At 32.2% G+C, this 20,153-nt stretch overlaps 1 protein-coding gene across 9 annotated transcripts in view; it reads left to right on the plus strand.

Annotated features, from left to right (window-relative positions):
- Positions 1-20,153, plus strand: part of KMT2E (lysine methyltransferase 2E (inactive)) — a 79,226-nt gene that overhangs the window by 48,032 nt on the left and 11,041 nt on the right. For all 9 annotated transcript variants that reach the window (XM_039849242.1, XM_039849240.1, XM_039849239.1 and 6 more), the window contains 8 exons: positions 793-968; positions 1,369-1,407; positions 4,344-4,574; positions 4,686-4,816; positions 5,876-5,993; positions 6,949-7,058; positions 11,207-11,471; positions 12,399-12,497. In XM_039849242.1, the coding sequence (XP_039705176.1) occupies positions 793-968; positions 1,369-1,407; positions 4,344-4,574; positions 4,686-4,816; positions 5,876-5,993; positions 6,949-7,058; positions 11,207-11,471; positions 12,399-12,497 (1,169 nt within the window). The remainder of the gene's footprint in view (positions 1-792; positions 969-1,368; positions 1,408-4,343; positions 4,575-4,685; positions 4,817-5,875; positions 5,994-6,948; positions 7,059-11,206; positions 11,472-12,398; positions 12,498-20,153) is intronic.

A 20,153-nucleotide genomic window follows, 5' to 3' on the forward strand; every position in this document is an offset into this window, starting at 1 on the left:
ATCGTATATATAATTTACAATCTCAGATACAGATTTTAAATATTCTTTTTTTTTTTTTTACAGATTATAGAATAAGAAAGTAGGAAATAGGAAACTAGAGGGAAATAATTGTAAATCATCCATATTTTCCTACATATAGGTAACTTATTGGTTTCAAGATGTTAAATATGTTTGCTCTTCAGAAAGATGGGGATCATTGGGAATAGTATTTCTTTCATTTTTAGGACTAGAATTTAGAAGTATAACATTTGCTACAGTTTTCATTTTGGCTTAAAACATGTTGATACCAATATAGCTGGTTTTGAGTAATCATAGTGTATTAAACTATTCCTGTGCAATGCACATCTGGGTGGTTTCTAGTATTTTTATTTTGTTTTTATTACAAATAGTACCTTCAGCAAAACCCACTTGGATAAGTTTTTTTTGTACTTTTGCCATTTTATCTATGGATAGATCCCTAGAAATGGGATTGTTAGGTGAAAGGGTAAGTGCATATAGAATTTTGCTAGACCTGGCTACCCTTTGGAGGGAATTTTGAATTTCTACTGGCAGTGTATGCAAGTGCCTGTTTCCCACAGTCACACCATTTGTGCTAACTTCTGTGTCCTTCTAGTTTAATGAACTGATATTTATAGTTTGCATTTAAATGTATCTTACTATGAGAGAGATGAGGAAGTGAAAAAAATTATTTTTCAGAAATATGTAGCTATAATAGTTTCTTGTGTAGAATACTGTTTTATTATTTGCAGTAGAAGTATTACACATGCAGCAATTTTTATTTTGCCTTTGAAGATGGTGATACCAGTGCAACTGAGAGTGGCGATGAGGTTCCTGTGGAATTATATACTGCATTTCAGCATACTCCAACATCAATTACTTTAACTGCTGCTTCAAGAGTTTCCAAGGTTAACGATAAGAGAAGGAAAAAAAGTGGGGAGAAAGAACAAAACATTTCAAAATGTAAAAAAGTAAGTTTTTTATAAAAAGTAAGTTTTCCTTTTTTTTTTAGATGAGTAGGTAGGAAGTGATGGGAGCTGGGTCTTACAGTAATTACTATAATATTTTTTATACCTATTCAATTTTTATCAAATATTTTTCCATGATTATAATATTGAGGACACAGAAAATTTAGAATTTTTCTTAGCATTGCATCATAAAATATTTTTATGTTCTTATGTAGTGTGCATTCTATTTTTAATAGAATAGTATGCTATTCTAATTAAACATTCTCCTAGTTCTGGTGATACTGGTTAGTACCGAACTCTTTGTAATTATGAGACTTCAGTAAAAACCTTCAGTGAACCAATTGATTCTTAAATATTAATTATATCCAGTTTAAAAAAAACTCAGAATTCCATTTTATTTCAGGCCTTTCGTGAAGGATCTAGGAAATCATCAAGAGTTAAGGTAAATACATTAAATTTCAGCACTTATTATCAATTGTCAATTATTCAGGAGCTTACTAAATGGTTGGTCATTTGTAATCTTTGCTTTCTTCATTGTGTGCATTCCATTGCTTATTATCTTTATTAGAAGTGGGACCATAGAGAATTCTAATAGGATTAATATACCACGCTTAGAATTTATTATGTTAAACTATTAAGCAAAAGGAGGTATATATAAGCAATTTCTAATATTAAAATTTTAGGTAATCTGAATTTCAGTTATCATTGCATTCCATTTCTCCATTACCACTTAGTGTTAGTGTACTAGACATGTGAATGCAAAATCACATTTGAAATTTGAAAATTTGCTCTTTTGCAAAGTTGGGATTCTAGTCATTTAGTCAAGGCTGTCATTATAAACTACTATAAAATCACCCGTAGATTCACCGTGTAAGTACAAAATAATCACTTGTAACTTGAATTAATTAGAATACATCCTCAATTTTGTAGATGCTAAGATTACTGAGAGAAGCAAGGTTCCCCAGCTCTGCCTCCCCCTAATAGATTATAGAGGTTAGCCATATAATGTTACTGTGTAGGTTTTTAAATAAGATAGTAAAGGATAATGGTTTTTCAAGTTGTCAGATAATAAAATAGGATGTGGAGAGCATGTTACAGTGTATCTGTTGTCCTTGTGATATAAAGCATAATAATTATTCATTATTCCACTATCTTGGAAAACAAATCATTAAACAGTTGTCCAATGATTATTCTTGTGTACTTTTGTAATTCTTTCTCAAAAATGTTAATGTATGGTGTCACTCAGCATACTTTAAGTCCAAAGTTTTATAAAATATTCTTTATATGTTAAAGTTGCAATTTTATACTTACTATGTTAAACTTAGATTTCTGGTATTTCTGACAGAATAAAGAGGTCTACAAAAGTTTTCGATTTAGCTATTGGAACCATTGATGCTCAAGCAGTTTTCCTTTCTTCCCAATTTATCTAGTCACTTCAATAGCAGGCTTAATGAGGAAGGAACATGTTTTACTTAACTGAAATATTTTCATTTATTATGTAAAGTTGTGACTGAGGAAGTAAGATTTTTAAAATTCTTTGTGCATCGTTTAAAAATCTTTTCCTTAATTTGAAGATATTTCTCTATAAGATCATTACAATTTCAGTAAATCTGTAGTATAAGGTTCAAGACATATAGAATAGCTGTGTTAGAGATATACCAGGTCAGTAGAGGGTTTTGAGGTAGGGGGGCAGGGACAAAACAAAGAAAATTTTGAAAACAGTAGATTTCTTTTAAAAAGCTGGGGAAAGCCTTAATATATACCGTCTCATATTTACATAAAATGTTCTTTATCAAGTGGTCATTATAATGTAGAAGATGCAACAACATAAAATATCATTTAGGAAATTAAACCTACCCCCATCAAATAGTTGAGCAACTTACTATACAGTTGACCCTTGAACAGTGCCACGGTTAGGGGCGCTGACCCCCTGCACAGTCAAAAATTTGAGAATGACTTTTGACTCCCCCAAAACTTAAGTTGTTTCTTGGTGTCCAAGAAGGATTGTTTCCAGGACCCACCACAGATATCAAGTCCCCTATATAAAACAGCGGAAATCAATATATATAGTCGGTCCTCCGCATTCTCAGACTCCTAACTGCAGATTGAAAACAGTACAGGTATATATTGAAAAAAAATCCACATATAAGTGGACTCATGCAGTTCATACCTGTGTTGTTTGTTCAACTATAGTTTGTTTCATTTTAGAAAGGAATGATAGTTTTCATAGTAATGATTAGTTACTTATATAGAAGGTCGACTGATGGTAAATTTTAGTGTTTCTGTAGACATGTACATGTTTAACAAGATATATAAGGATCTTTATGAAATCTATGTGATATAAAAACTTCAGAGTTACGTTAGGTGTACATATTATAGGAAAAAAATCTGTTTTCTCGTTAAGGTGTTTAATATTGTAGAAAAAACAGTTTTTACAACTAAATTGAAATTTCACATGTTAAATCCATTATAAATTTGAATTATGCTAATGATAAAGACACAATATATGTTCTTGTTATCTGCTTTAATTGATATTCATCCTGAGATTGCAAATAAGAATTGATTATGGCAGTTCAGGTTTTAACACATTTTTTTAAATGTGTGGTAATTGTGCCTTCCTATAAATTGCATTCCAGTGAAAATAGTTCTCCCTTTTGTTTTGTAACATTAAGAAGAGAAGTGGTAATGTTTTAGTACTTAGTATGTAGCATTCTTAACAGATTATAATAGGGGCTTAAGCACTTAAACTTGAGGGTCCTTGCCCTCATTATGACGTTTGAATTTAGACTATGGACCATTTGGGTACTTTCACATTCTATGAAACGTTTTATTCTCATGTCAAATTTATTGCGTGAACAATTATACTAAATTAAGATATCAAAGTACATTTTTGTTATAAAACATGTTAACATTTTAGTATTATATCAGAAAATAAGTTTATACTTAATATGCATTATGTGTAGTTTATATAATAATTACACATTTATTTTGATTAAATAGAACTGTGAGTACAGAATAGATATTGACAGTCTCTAAAATTTTCATATGCTTTTTTTGACCATTAGATGACAATAACTTGAAACCTTTGGGTAGTTGCAATTTTATTGATAGCCTCCATTTGGCCACAGTAGTGGCAGTGAAGCTTGAATTCTTTTCCAGCTTAACTCAGCTTCTTTGTTTTGCAACTCACATTTGTGTGGCTTGCAGTATAAAAATGGAGCAATCTGCTCATTTATGGTCTTCTTTTCATTAGGATCAACTTAGCCTAACATTTCTAGTTTATTTTATATTCTTTTATGTATAGACTGTCATTGATTGTGTATGTGTATTTAAATACTTTGAGTCCAGATATTAATGCTTCATTTGCTGTTATTTTAGGGTTCAGCTCCCGAGATTGATCCTTCATCTGATGGTTCAAATTTTGGATGGGAGACAAAAATCAAAGCATGGATGGATCGATATGAAGAGGCAAATAATAACCAGTATAGTGAGGGTGTTCAGAGGGAGGCACAAAGAATAGCTCTGAGATTAGGCAATGGAAATGACAAAAAAGAGATAAATAAATCAGATTTGAATACCAACAATTTGCTCTTCAAACCTCCTGTAGAGGTAAATATATCATTTGGCAAAAAGTTACAAAACAGAAACCTTTTTCTACTATTAAGTAGTTAGACTGAAAAAGCAGTGAAGTTTAATTAATCTCAATTTTTCTGATTTTAGAGCCATATACAAAAAAATAAGAAAATTCTGAAATCCGCAAAAGATTTGCCTCCTGATGCACTTATCATTGAATATAGAGGGAAGTTTATGCTAAGGGAACAATTTGAAGCAAATGGATATTTCTTTAAGAGGTATATTCATTTATTTTCCCATGCTTTTTATAGTTATGTATTGAATTTTTGGCTCTTTTACCAAGATGTATTTATACGTATTTTGTTTTCCTAAGTGATAATTTTAGTATTTAAAACTATAGTGTAGATGAACAGTAACTAATGATAACTTCTAAACTATAATAAATTATAACAACATTAAAAATGCAGATATATTCCTCAGTCTCTTACCCATTTCTATTTTACTGACACTCCTAAAACAATGTACTTCAAAGATAAACTGCAGCAATATAGGTGGATGTTAATTAAAAACTCTGATTACCAGAGATTATAAGGAATGCTTTCCATCTAGGACCTTTCCTAATTCCTTGTGACATGATTGCTAGAACTTGAAAAAACCATTGCTGACTGTCACAGGCAAAACCCTTCCTCTTTACTAGATGATGTTAGATTTGGTCTTACATTATTGCCACAGCTTTGAACTCCCACTTTAATGGTATGGAATGGCTTGGAGGCCTCTGATATGGTTTGTGATTTTGGGAGGGAATTGATATGATCTTATGATAGCCATTGCTTCCCTGAGATCAGAAGTATGTTTGTATCTCTAGGGAGATAACATTCTCGGTCTTTATACTATAACTTTACTATATAATTTAAAAATATTTCTATTTTATAACTTGAGTTTTCATTTAAGATATGAAAGATATATAAGAATCCTTCCCTTTTATATAGCAGATTTGATTTGAAATAGTGCTATAAGCTATAAATCAAACACCTAATTGAAGTAGGAGATAGGGACTTTAAAGATATCCAATTATAAATCCTGTAAAGGCAATAGCCACTCCCTTTTTAACTTTCATCATAAATTTGAATTTCCACCTTCAATTAATTACCTTTGATTTATGTAAGGTCATGGGAAAAGGTAAAAATATTAATTAGTAATGAACTAGGCTAGTGGTTAAGAATGGGTTCTGGTATCACACCGCTTTATATTATCTTTGCTTCACTACTTATTGTGAGTCTTAGAAGTTTCTTAAACTCAAAATGTTAATAATTTATAATGTTTTTCTTTCTTTGTAGACCATACCCTTTTGTTTTATTCTATTCTAAATTTCATGGGCTAGAAATGTGTGTTGATGCAAGGACTTTTGGGAATGAGGCCCGATTCATCAGGCGTTCTTGTACACCCAATGCAGAGGTAAACTTATATATAAAGAAATCTTTTTGGGAGGCATGGGTTGGAAGTATATGAAATCTGATTAACCACAGAAATCTGGTAGCCTAAAACACTTTTTAAACTGTTCATGCATTTTATACTTCCCAGCATCTTTCAACTGTGAAAATTTAGGTGATGTTAGCTGAGGTTTTAAAAATTACTTTGCACATTGAAGAAATTGCGATGTTTCTTGTAAGAGAAAATATTGAACTTCTGTTTATCCTAGAAGCTCTATATATGGGCCAAATAAATATTTTGACTCGATCAAGGTAGATGACAATGCTGAAAGCCAAAATAAATTTTGTAGCTGCTACTATAAAACTTTGTATAAAATTGTGCTTTAATGTGGAGTATAAAATAATAGTTCTAGGTTTTTTTATATGGAAAAATACACATTTTTAATTTTATAATTATATAATGTTAGTTAAGAGTGTAGGTTTGAAGTCAGACTTACTACTAGATTCATGTCATCTGTTTGACTGTCTAGCTTTATAACCTTGTCTGTAATTTAGTTTTTCTATGAAAATGTGTTATGAAGACTAAAAGAGTTAATATATGTAAAGTGCCTAGAACAGTGTCTGTCATAGAAAATTATCGTGTTAACTGTACCATTACTGCATTTCATCAAATTGAAGATGCCACTCCCAATTTCAGAAATGCTAAAAGGTAAAAAAATATGCATCATAGAATTGATGAAAAACAATATTTTCTTTTTAATGCTACATAGTGAGCTGTAGAGCTTGCATCAAGCTTGTGCTGAGGTACCCCTTTCCCAGTTGATAAGCACTGATTTATTGTTACAAGTCTTGTAATTAATGGTTTATTTTCCATGTTGTATTTGTGAATTACTTTAAAAGGAATAGTTTTCAAAATTGTCAGATGAGTGCCTCTAAAGGAAGAAAATAATTCATAGATATATAAAATTATTCTTTAACAGGTGAGGCATGAAATCGAAGATGGAACTATACATCTTTACATTTATTCTATACAAAATATTCCAAAAGGAACTGAAATTACTATTGCCTTTGATTTTGACTATGGGAATTGGTAAGTTGAAATCTGCAAATATGATATCTGTTGTTTCAAAAATAGTTCCTTAATGTTCTCAAAAAAATTTAGATATTATTATTACTTTTATAGCATTTTATTTTTATTTATTATGAGGCAATTAAAAGTAATTGAAAACAGGCATTTTGGTATCAGCTTCCAATACAGCAATGTTGCTGTTTTTTCCCAGACTTTCCTTAATTACTTTTATAATGTAAATGCTAATAATAATTATCGTTAGTAATCCGAATTCAGCCATACAACACTTGACCTTGTTTATGTGAAAATTTTTCCCTTTTCCTTCTTGTATTTTCTAGTGTAGTTGGTATACAATATTATATTAGTTATATTAGTTTCATATGTACAATATAGTGATTCAACATTGTTATACCTTACAGTGTGATCACCCTACTAATACTAGTAATCATCTGTCATCATGCAAACATCACAATATTATTGACTATATTCCCCTTCAGTTTTTCACCCATCCTATCCCCCCTCCCTTCTGGCAACCATCCCTTTGGTCTCTAAGAGTCTGTTTTTGTTTTTTGTCTGTTCATTTTGTTCTTTTAGATTCTACATATAAGCGAAACCATATGGCATTTGTCTTTCTCTGACTTTTTCCACTTAGCATAATACCTTCTAGGTCCATCCATGTTGGTCACAAGTGGCAAGATTTCATTCTTTTTTATTACTGCATAATATAGTGTGTAATGTGTGTGTATGTATTTATACCACATCTTTATCCATTCATCTATCAAGGGACACCTGAGGCGGGTGGGGGGAGGAGTGTGTGTGTGTGTGTGTGTGTGTGTGTGTGTGTGTGTGTGTGTGTGTGTGTGTGTGTGTGTTTATACCACATCTTTTTTACCACTTACCTATTGATGACTACCTAGGTTATCTCCATATCTTGGCTATTGTAAATAATGCTGCAGTGAACATAGGGGTGCATATCTTTTCAAATTAGTATTTTTGTTTTCCTTGGGTAAACACTCAGAAGTGGAGTTGCTGGATTGTATGGTAGATCTATTTTTAGTTTTTTGAGGACTCTCCATCCTGTTTTCCATGGTGACAACACCATTTTACAGTTACACCAGCAGTGCACAGGGGTTCCCTTTTCTCCAGGTCCTCTCCAGCACATTATTTGTTGACTTTTTAATAGTAACCTTTCTTATTGGTGTGGGTAGTAGTAGTATATTGTGGTTTTGATTTGCATTTCCTTAATGATTAATGATGTTGAGTACCTTTTCATGTGTCTGTTGCCCATCTGCATGTCTTTAGAGAAATGCCTTTTCATGGCCTCTGCCCATTTTTTGATCAGATTGTTTATTGTTGTTATTGGGTTCTATGAATTCTTTTATACAACCATTTATCAGATATATCATTTGCAGATATCTTCTCCCGTTCAGTAAGTTTCCTTTACTGTGTAGAAGCTTTATAGTTTGATGAAGTTCCACTTGTTTATTGTTGCTTTTGTATCCCTTGCTTGAGGAGACATATCCAAAAAGATGCTACTGAAACTGATGACACATAATTTACTACCTATATTTTCTTCTAGGAGTTTTATGATTTCAGGCCTTACATTTAAGTCTTTAATGCATTTTTAGTTTATTTTTGTATATTGTGTAAGAGGGTGGTCGAGTTTCATTGTGCATATATCTGTCCAGTTTTCCTAACACCACTTGAAGAAACTCATTTCTCCATTGTATATTCTTCCCTCCTTTGTCATAGATTAGTTGACCATCCTTCTCGTTTTATAGGGTATACAATTTTAGTCTTACAATTAATTTGGTTAATCTATATGAATGGATAATTTCACTTTTTGCCTCTCAAAACAAATTGTGCCAAATTTTCTTTGCAGTATAAATTAAAAGAATTTGTTGGAGATCTTGCAAAGAAACTCTGAAAACTATTGTTCTGAAACACTAGGGGGAAAAAATTCATTCCTGAGTATAGAAACTTGAATTTCAATTTTTAAAATTTAATGTAAAAAATATAACATAAAAAGTACATGTGCCTACTTCCCAAATTAAGAAATGAAACATTATCCATTGAAACCCCATCTGTTTAGCAGACAGATAGCATCTCTCTTCCCACTTTTGCCAAAGATAACTGCCATCTTTAATTTGGTGTATTTCACATAGTATCTAGTATTTTGTATATTTTTAATTATAGGTAAATTATAATCTTTATTTTTTTCACCTTTTTTCATTCATTACTTTTGTGATTCAGTTTATGTGCAGCTCTAGTTCATTTCTTTGCACCGTTGATGGTATTTATTCATTCTACTCTTGGTGAACCTTTACCAAAAAGGCTCCTATGGCTTTTTGAACATGTCTGCATGTATACATATTCTCTCCATGGTAGAGGGACTTAAGGGTAGAATTGCTGGGTTCTAGAATATGCACAGCCTCAGTTTTTACTAGATATGGGAGAATGCCCAGTTTGTTCCAACAGTTTTACTTCTTTGCTCCACTTACTATACTACTTTAAAAATTGATGCTAATCCATAATTACATTATCCTTGATCATTTTGTGACCCCAAGGATCTTTTTATATATTTATTCGTGACTTGGCTTTCATGTTTTATGAATTGCCTGATCATCTGTTCATTTTTCTGCTGGATAGTCTCACGTCTTCTGATTTTTTTGGGTGGTAGAGCATTCTTTATTTAGTAGTCTTGGATTATAAGCATTTCAGTTCATTTCCTCCTGTTCTGTATTTTATTTTTTGAATTTTGTGTGGTAATCTATTTAAATGCATAAGTTTTTAATATTCACTGCATTTTCTATCAGTGAAAATCCCCTTCTTTCATTATGTATTTCTATTTGATTGTTGGCATCAGATTTATAATCATAATTTGTTTCCTTTTAAGTGCAGTTTTCCCCAGAAGGTAAAAAATGTAGTAGCATAATGGCTCTCTGCTCATTGCTTCAAGAGACTATCCCATAGTGTTTAAGAATATAAGATTTTTATAATCTGACTGGTTTCAAATCCTAGTTTGGTCACTTAAGCTGTGTAACCTTGGACCAGTTTCTTCATATCTTTGTGCCTTAGTATCTTATGTATACTATGAGAATAATAATACTCAACAGGGATGTTTTGAAGATTGAGTGAGTTAACACATATGAGAGTTTAAAATAGTTCTCGGCACAGAATAAGAGCTTAATAAACATTAGTTGTTGCCATCATTATTTGCAGTTCTGTTATCAAAGAAAACATCTAGTAATAGTTTTAAACTAGTTTCTAACCTGATATGCGGAGGTGGGCGGTAGACCATAAATGTTTGAATTCTGATTTACATAATGTAGGCAGTTAGGCAATTTGACCTGTACCTTTAACCAATGTTGAAAGTGAATGAGTAGGAGTATTAGAAACTTGGAAACGTAAATTTTTATTTATTGAGAACAAACATTAAACTACTTAAAACATGCAAAGTGGGAGGCTTCTATTATTAACTCAAACTTGAGCATTTAGCCTGTATCCTAGAGATAAGCTAAATCTTGGGGGTAGAGATAGGGCAGAGCACTAAGAAATATTGAAGAGATGAAAGTGTATTATCAGTTCTTTGAAGATGAGAGATATAGTATAGTTATTTTTCAAGCTTCCATTTGAAAGAGGGAACACTTAAGAGGGGCAAAAGGAAGCATAACTTTAACTTTTTTCAAGGTAGCTTTTTAAAGAAACCTGGTTATTGAAATTATTTGTTAAGTATAAGGGGAAAACTAGTTAAGGTTTGGTATTTATTTTACCTAGCATATTTTTTATTTAGATCAAATTTAGGGTTAGTATTTTGTCACTTGCATATATACTTTATTACACTCTGGGACCACTGAAGTAAATATGGTATTTGCCTTCTTAATATGAGTCACAATATCATTTTACTTAAATAGATTGTTTTAAGTTGTTTTTTTCCACTATAAGCATTACTGGTTGTCCTTATTATTGAAGGCCCATAAATAAACTTTTAATTCTTACATTGTTTTTATAAAAATAAAAATTTTTTGGTAGTTACCAGGAATGCAAATTAGTGAAAAGAATTGCTTATAATTAGTAACAGCATATAATTTTGTGGAGTTACAGCTTAAAATGGATTAGAAAATTTTTGTTTTTGTCTGGGTTAAATATTTAACTGGTTATCTTTCTAGTAAATACAAGGTGGACTGTGCATGCCTCAAAGAAAATCCAGAGTGCCCTGTTCTAAAACGTAGTTCTGAGTCCACGGAAAATATCAACAGTGGTTATGAGACCAGAAGGAAAAAAGGAAAAAAAGAAAAGGATATTTCAAAAGAAAAAGATACACAAAATCAGAATATTACTTTGGATTGTGAAGGAACAGCCAACAAAATGAAGAGCCCAGAAACTAAACAGAGAAAGCTTTCTCCACTGAGACTATCAGTTTCAAATAATCAGGTACTGAAATGAACTATGCTCTACTGATTCTTGATGACAGAAGTTAAAGGAAAATATTGTCATTTTAACTTATTTATCTAAAATGGTTTAAAATCTATGTTAAGTCCATTCTCTTATTTAACGAAGTACTTATAAAAGTAAAATACAAGTTCTACTAGATTATGTATAATATTTTTTAAATTACTAAGAAACTACTCAGCCAGCAAATCTTTGCAGAATTGAATATAAGGTTTTTCTAAGGCTGATAAGTAAAAATGTTTTTCCAGATTGTACTGTACTTGTATTCATAATAAATGTTCTTAAAGTATTAATCCATAAAATTCCCTTTAATATTTGCAACATAATTAAATCAATTATATAAGGGTGACAGGTATGATTTTCGAGAGAAAATTTTCATAGAAACACAGAATTTTAGGAAAAGGGTTTGGCCTATACACCTGCCCTGCCAGAAAATACTTTGTTATATGCCCTCTAAACAAATGAAAGTTAGGAAGAACTACTTAATTTAGTTAAATGAAGGTTTTACTCATCTTCAGTACCCTGTCTTCTAGGAATAATTTCCCTTAAGTCTTATATTGAACATTTATTGAGCACTTAGTATTTGTAGACACTGGGTTTTGAAAAATGATTTATATATGTTTATGTTTTGGGAAGAGTCTGAATATAAGGCTATATTACCATATTTGACCTTGTGGGCTCTATTGATAAACACATTATTGACTAGAACTTTAAAAAGCAAAACTATTTGAATGATTTTTTAAAATTTCTTGAATTAGGAAACCAGTTTTAAATTTTTGAAATGGGTTCAAATAGGCTTGTAATTTTATATATGTCGAATTATTTTGATTGAAAGACTGAAAATAGTTCAACTCCCTTAGTTGTATGTAGAGTAGTTGTTTCGTTAACGCAATCATTTCCATCTTTCAGGAACCAGATTTTATTGATGATATAGAAGAAAAAACTCCCATTAGCAATGAAGTGGAAATGGAATCAGAAGAACAGATTGCAGAAAGGAAAAGGAAGATGGTAAGTTGGGAAGCTAGTAGCTGCTTCATGCTGTCATTTGGACTTAGTGACAGCTGTTCTACTCATAGTAACTGTTTCTGCCTTTATGAGGTTTTTTACACTGTTCTTCTGTTTGAAGTTAGCAAACATGTGACATTGAGCACTCGTTTGGCTTTGTCATTACCATTCAAGTTACTTCCACTAATTTTTTGTTTTTATTGTATATTCGTTAGCATTTTAGAATGACATTTAAGAAATAATTTTTGACATTTTTGAAGCTGAAAACTTAATAAATTTTCATGCCAGAATTACTGTGCAAAATGTCTTTCATTAGCTAAATGTATCCTCTTTATAATTTAATGTAAAACACAATGGAATTTTAAAGCTTAAAATAGCACCAAATAAATGGCTTATGGAAAAAAAAACCCAGTTTGGTAGCTACTATTTCTGTATCTCATATCACTATCATAAAAAAAGTTTAGTATTTATATTCCTTATTTATTTGCAAATATCTTACCTGTATAAAAACCAGGACAAGATATTTTCTTACAAATCCATGGTAGTTCAGCAATCAATACAATATTTAGGCCAGTTAAAGTATTATGGTATAGTTTGCCCTAAGATTTGAAAATGACTTTATACAACTAATGATCTTAGTACAGGTTTTCTCCAGTCCTTTATTTTACATGCTCCCTTATTTCCTGTTTTAGTGATTTTCATGCTGTATTCCATGGAATCTCAGGTGTCATATACTTAGGGGTAGGATCTTTGGAATTTGGCTGTTGTAGGCCCACTTAATATAAGTCCATTTTCTGTTTTATTGCCTTGATCATATCTCTAATACTGCTTCACTGTTGATGTTCAAAATTGTGAAAGCAACGCAGAACTGTTTCATAGCCTCAGGAGTTCAGAAACACTGCTCTGATGAGATAGGGTAGTGTTAAAGTTAGGAAAAAAGAAAAATATAGGAGAAAATATTGGAGGAGGTGCTAATTTAATTTAAAAAAAAGATTTCTTCCTCCATCTAAAGGAAACTTGCAAGATACGTTTCATCTAAAATACCTGTACCTACCCAAATTACTTATGGTCCTTTCTTGACTAGATTTCATATTGGCCTGTTCATTCCACAACTGCCACAGCCTTATACCTGCACTAATCCTGCAGAAACTTTTAGAATACAAATTTAGAATATCACTGGTTTCTGTAGGTGGCATGTTTTGGTAGGAGGAACCTCTATCACAAGTGGTTTTAAGGGCTATAACTGATTGAAAAAAATATGAAACTAAGAAAAACCTGGAGGTTTGTTCTGTGCCCATATAATAATTTTATTCAGATTGCAGTCTGTTTAAAAGTTTATATGACTTTGGTGCTACTTTTAAAATATTTCTATCAATGCTGAGAAAAGTTACTGGAACTTAGAACATCCTCATTTTCAGAACCCAAAAGAAAAAAAGAGAGACCCTTTTGCTGTTGAGCATAGTGGAACTTTGGATAGACAGAGAAAAAGTTTTACTTGGGAATCCATTTTTGGTCCTGATTTTGCCCGTTTTAGTATATTTTTATATTTATTTTAGTATCTATCACTAAGTGGCTGTGATTTTCATAGGTATAAAATGTGGAAAACTCAAAAAAGTATAAATGTTTAGAATCTGGGGTATGAAATATTTTAAAATCTGGCTTCTTGACCTAGAAGCCCTCGAAGTCAACTGCAGTGTTATTTCTAATTGGTACATTTACTTTGATGTTTTAATTATAGAATTTTTGGATATACTCCAATGAGAGTGCAGAAGCATGCATCCTAGGATTCTTAAGCAACTGGTATAGTTGTTCCCCCTTTCCCAAGTATCAGTATTTGTGAGGACCAAAATAATTGGTTTTTAAAAGTTCAAGTACTAATCAGCATTTATTTGTCTAATGTTAGCCTTTTATAGTGATTAGGTTAACATCAGTAGTTGTAAAGACAAGGCCAACTCCTGAGAAACTTATGTCAAACTGATTTAAATTTTCACCTGTGACAAGACAGACTTTATTATTAATATAAAGGAAATACTAGCTCTTATGTATTTATGAGATTGGACTATAAAAGGAGTCAGTCATACTTTCCTATCAGGTAAATAAATACCACATAATGATGTCCAAAGTCAAATATACTTAAGCCCATCCTTTTGTAGTATAGCTTGAACCATATGAAATTGATTTGACCTAAATTTTTACCTACACAAATGTCAGTTTCATATACTACACCTAATATTTAGCATTTTCCTCATACTCCAAAAATTGCTCCAGTGGATTTATGTATTTTTGTTGCTGACTTGTTCTTGTTGATGAGAATGGAAGAAAATCTCTCTGCCTTCAGGGGCATTTACAAAAACAATTAATGCAGGAAGAAGTATAGTAAAGGAGAAAGAAATATGATGGTTTATAGCTGGGGGGAGCAGAGATCATTTCGTGAATGAGGTAGTATTTATAATAGACCTTATGAATAGGGTTTAAAGAAGTGCAGATTAGCTTATTGCTAAATTGTATGGAATAGAATGGTTATTTCTCTAGAGGAAATAGCCTGGAGGTAGTTATGTGATAAATCTTATTTGGCTGAGATTATAGGCTGGTATTGGGGAGAGGGGATAGAGAGATAAGGTTGCTTGTAGATCAAAGGAAATAGTCAATGTGAATTTCATGAAGGACAATTTATTCAAATCACTACGTGGCCAGGGTAGAAAGCTACTCTTTTATTAACATTTTCCTCCCCCCACCCCCTACCTTTAAGTTGTTACCTGCTGATAAAAGGAAACTTGTGGCTAAATGGTATGAAACAGAATAGATGGTTATTGGACATTTCCTCTTTGGCTAGTAAGAAATACTTCATAGGTAGTGGGTTGGAACTGACTTCAGGGATTCTTATAAATCAGCCCCATTAAGCTATTGCAGTTGAAACACAGTAGGCTGTTTATATTCACCTGATTTCAAAACAAGGGCACTACTGAGTAGACTCCCCCAGGTACACAGTTGTTGAAGTGAAAGTGGCTGTAACATTGCCAGGGTAAAGAGAGCCTGCAGAAGGGGATTAGATATTAGGATGCTAACCTTATTTTGTTCAACTAAAAGGTGATCATAAATTACAAAACCTTTGGTTTAAATTAAGGCAGCTTATCTCCCCCATTTATGTTACAAAGAAAACATCCTTTATAGTATCTTTTCATATATTTTCAAAATTTTCCATAACCTTACAAAAAGACCGTACCTTAGGAATATAGTCTTGGTTCATATTTGATGACCTACCATAGTCAGATTCCATAAACTGGAATTTATGGAAAGGGGTTCAGGATAGAAATTGGAGAAACAATTCGAAGAATAAGAAAGGATAGTCACCTAGGTATGAGATTCTTCAATTTGTCAAGCATATCACTAGAATGTAAACTACATAAGGGTGAGAAATTGTAGTTTGTCATAGACCAAGCTCCTAGAGGGAAAATGCCTGACTGGCTGTTATAAAAATAGATGATCAATAAACAAACCTACTAAATACTCATGGCAGCCATTTGAGGAAAGACTTCTCTGTAATACTTTTTAATGTGAAGTATGAGGGCTGAAAAATTATGGGGAATCCTGCATCCTGGCAAGGCCTCCAAGGCACAACCTAAGCTATAAGGAAGCTTCACTGAACCTGTAATTTAAGACGTTTCATAAAAAAGAGCTCTGTGGCCAGTTGTTTAGTAAATGGTATATACCATGTGTCTAACTTTGAGATTCCCATTATACATGGTATGTTTAAAAACTCTCGAAAAATTATTTGCATTTCCTAAACTCGTACACCCTTGCAACTTTTTTTGTGTAGCAACTTTGAATTTCCACAAATTTTTATTCCATGGCACATAGACTCTGGGAAAACACTAGTATGACGAATTCATGCTGTTATTAATGCCTCTAGAAAGTGACTTGATTTAGAAGATCACTTCCAAAGATACAAAAGAAATTTTAGTAATAAACATAATTAGAGAGAGTACATTTGTTGTCATCCATCTCAATTTTCTCTCCTTATAGCATGATGAAGTTGATGCTGATTACTAATTTTCTAAGGTCCCCTTTTCTCTCATTGTTTAGGAACTGCATTTCTAAAGATGAGTAATTAATTGTAGCAAAAGGGAACTCGTTTATTTTTACAGGTATTCTGTTCATACAAAATGAGGATATTCAGCTTTAGCTGCCCCGTAATAAAGATTTCCAAAATCTTGTTTAAATACTTGAAAATACGTGCCTTCAAATAATAGTGACACATGCTGTATATAATGTACACACACTTATTATTCACTTAATAAAAATTTGTGTTTGCTATAAGCTGAGCACCATTTAAGGTACTGGGTGAACAAAGAAGGCAAAGGTCATGTTCTTGAAGTGCTTTCCTGGAAGATGGGGTGTAGGGAATAACATATGAAAATCAAATAGGAAACATAGTATGGGGGTAACCTCAATCGTCACATGGTAGAGAAGAAATGGAGATAACCGCATGAGCCATACTTACAATATTTTGGAATAATTTTATCAGTAACCAGTCTTACCTATTTTTTTAAAAGATAATCTCTAATTCCTATTTGAAAGGATAAGGGAAGTTACTTGAGTAAGGAATCTTTTAATTTCTCTATTTCAAGGCTGTAGAGTAGTGTAAATATGGCACATGTTGGCCCTACCTTTTTCCTTTTCCTTTAAAAGGTAATTTTGTTGCTGTTTTTTTTTTAAAGCCCTTTCCCACCTGGTAGCAAATTAAAAAATTAAATCATGAGTCCCTAGCTGTCTTTGTTTCCTTCTCAATTCTTATACCCTACTATAAGCAAATTCTCTTTAAAGCTACTATGGGGCATCCACAATTCATAAGCTTAATATTTACTTAATTTCAAATTACCAAATCTCTCTAATTGGGATGAATTGTAACAGTTTATTCAGTAGTTTACTTTTTTAGTTGCAATATTATATAAAACTTTAATTCATTTGCTTTATTATGTAATCTTTGAACAATACAAACCTTAGGTTTTCCCCATTTGTTAAATAGGAGGCTTAGACAAGATCTCCATAGTCTTTTCCAAGTATAAAGTTATATGACTTTAAGTTAAATCTGTGCCCCAGTGCATTTATACACTGAAGCAGAGTTTTAATAAAAAATTCTCAAAATTCTCAAGTGATAAAATTCTACAGAGATATTACTAAACAGTCTTTGTTTTGCCTATGGGAAATGACATACTCTGTATTTGCTGTTGTAAAACTATAAACTATGTCATAGAAGCAATCTGTACAAAGATTTCATGAGAGATCCCTCACAGTTAAGTTTAGCACCCAAAACTCCAGCATTAACAGTGTGCCAAAAAAAATAACAGCAACCTGATTTCAATTCTATATCAATATAGGGTCTATCGATTGCCCAGCTCACAAATGATTTTGAGGTCAGGACAGTCATAAGCTTGGAATACTCAAGTCATGGCTATAGAATATACAGGCCTTAGTAGCAGACTTAAGTATAAATATATAAACTATATCAAGCACAGATGCTGGAGTAATTAAGACTCCTAACTTCTCTAATTCCCCTACACAGTCAGCTGGAATTACTTCAAGCTATACATAAAACTTTTTCAGTTAGATCTAGCACATGGGCGATAAATTTTCAGTCATTAAATATACTGCATATCTGGTTATATGTTAAAGAACACATTATATGCAGTAGTGAATATAAAAACTGAATAATACATGACTCTTAAGGAATTTAAAAAATCAGTTTGGTAATGATTTTTCTCATGTAGAAAATCAGAAATGCTTACATTGCCAACATTTGTGTTTTAAGGTGAAGCTAGGTTAAAGCTATTAAGGTATCTGTTTACTGCTTTCAGTTAACAGTTGTAGTGAATGTAGGAAGAGTTATGCTTTGCTGTATGCAAGTGGTTAATTTGCTGTATGTCAGTGGTTAATTGGAAGGAAGAGTAAATCAAGAGCCAGGAAACTTGTGTAATAATTCTGCAACTTCCTTTGAATGAGTCACTTAATACACAGGGCTTTGGTTTCTTCAGCACTATAGGACTAGATTATTTTTTAAGATCCTAACCAGCTCAAAAAGATTGGGTCACCTCTAAATAAAGGATTTTGCTTTGACTACCAATTAGTCGTATTATTTATAAAGTAAAGGATTTCAGTTTTTAATTGAATGAGTTGGTCTTTACATAAAACAATTTTCTCTCTGACCCTCACACTCACCATCCAAAACAAGTGAATACTGGACTATGTCCAAGAAACTTGGCATAAATTCATATTTATCTTAGAAAATCCTGGATAGTCATGATATAGAAAATACCTTCCTTGGGTACATGACTTGTGGGTAACTTTTTTTAATAGAGAAATAATCTTGCTAAGACAAGTTTATTCTCGAAGAATATACTTTTCCCAGATTTATTTTAAAAATTTTTCAAGAGATAAATACAATAATAATAACCTCCCCCCACCCATCCCCATTGAATAGTTGATGCAATTATGATAATTATCTTTTTTAGTTACTCCAGATTTCTAATTTAGCATTTTAGAAAAGCCCTGATATATGGAAACAGGATTTTTATAGAGAGCCATTAAGATAAAAGGGAGTTTAGTAAAGTGATTTTAAAAGACCAAGACATGAATTATCTAAGGAAAGAATTCAGCTTTAAAATTTCGACTTCCGGTAAAAAGACCATTTTTTGCCTGTGCTATTGTGCAGATATGTATTCATGAACAAGTAATCTTACCTTTTTGGACCTTAGTTTCCTTACCTGTAAAATAAAGAGGGTGAGGATAACACATTTTGTAACAGTGACATGTTTACAGTATGGCAATTTGTTTTAACTAATCAGAAACTTATAAGTATTCTCAGAGGAGTTTTGTTGACATACTACTTTGTTCCCTTACTGAATATAACAAAGAAAAAAATACAGGAAAGAGTAAGCAGTAGTTTCCAGAGTGTGTCTTGATGCTTGAATCTCTGCTGATAATATCTGGAACTAAAGCTCCATCGTTGAGAAGACCATGCAGCCAGACCCTGAGTTTCTGATCTTCCCCACATTGATGACAATAAAGGAGACAAATGGATTTGAGCCTCAGGACCTGGTTCTTCTTATTTGGAGAACTGGACAGTTGATGGACATGCTTCCCGTTTCTGGTTGAATGCTGAAGCATTTGCCAGGCCCACTGGCCAAGGCCCTGGGTCTTGATTTTAATGTTCTTTCTCCAAAGAGAATACTGAAAGGAACTCTTGCTGTTCCTCAGTCCCTGCCTTGAACTGTCATTGTAAGACGGGAAGAGCAGAAGGCAGAGGAATGCCTTATAAGAACTATAATGGAGGATCAGAGAGCTAAAATGGAAATAATTTACACTCACGGAATGAGTGTTAATTTTCCAAGTACTGTTGGAAAACTTCACAGCTATTATCGGTTTGAACTCAGTAAGAATTCGGTGAAGTGTAAGTATTACCACCCACATTTTATAAGAGGCTCAAAGGATAACTAGGGTTAAGTTGCCTAGGGTCACAGAGACAGTAAATAATTGGTTTGAACACAGGACTTTGCCCCACAAATATCCTGCTACCACATGTCACTAATATATTCACTCCTTAAGTTTATATGAATTTATCCTTTTCAACATAAAACCTTTTCAACCTTAGAGACTTCAAAT

Source organism: Pteropus medius, unplaced genomic scaffold (genome assembly GCF_902729225.1).
Source record: "Pteropus medius unplaced genomic scaffold, Ma_sr-lr_union100, whole genome shotgun sequence".
In the NCBI taxonomy this organism is placed as follows: Eukaryota; Metazoa; Chordata; class Mammalia; order Chiroptera; family Pteropodidae; genus Pteropus; species Pteropus medius.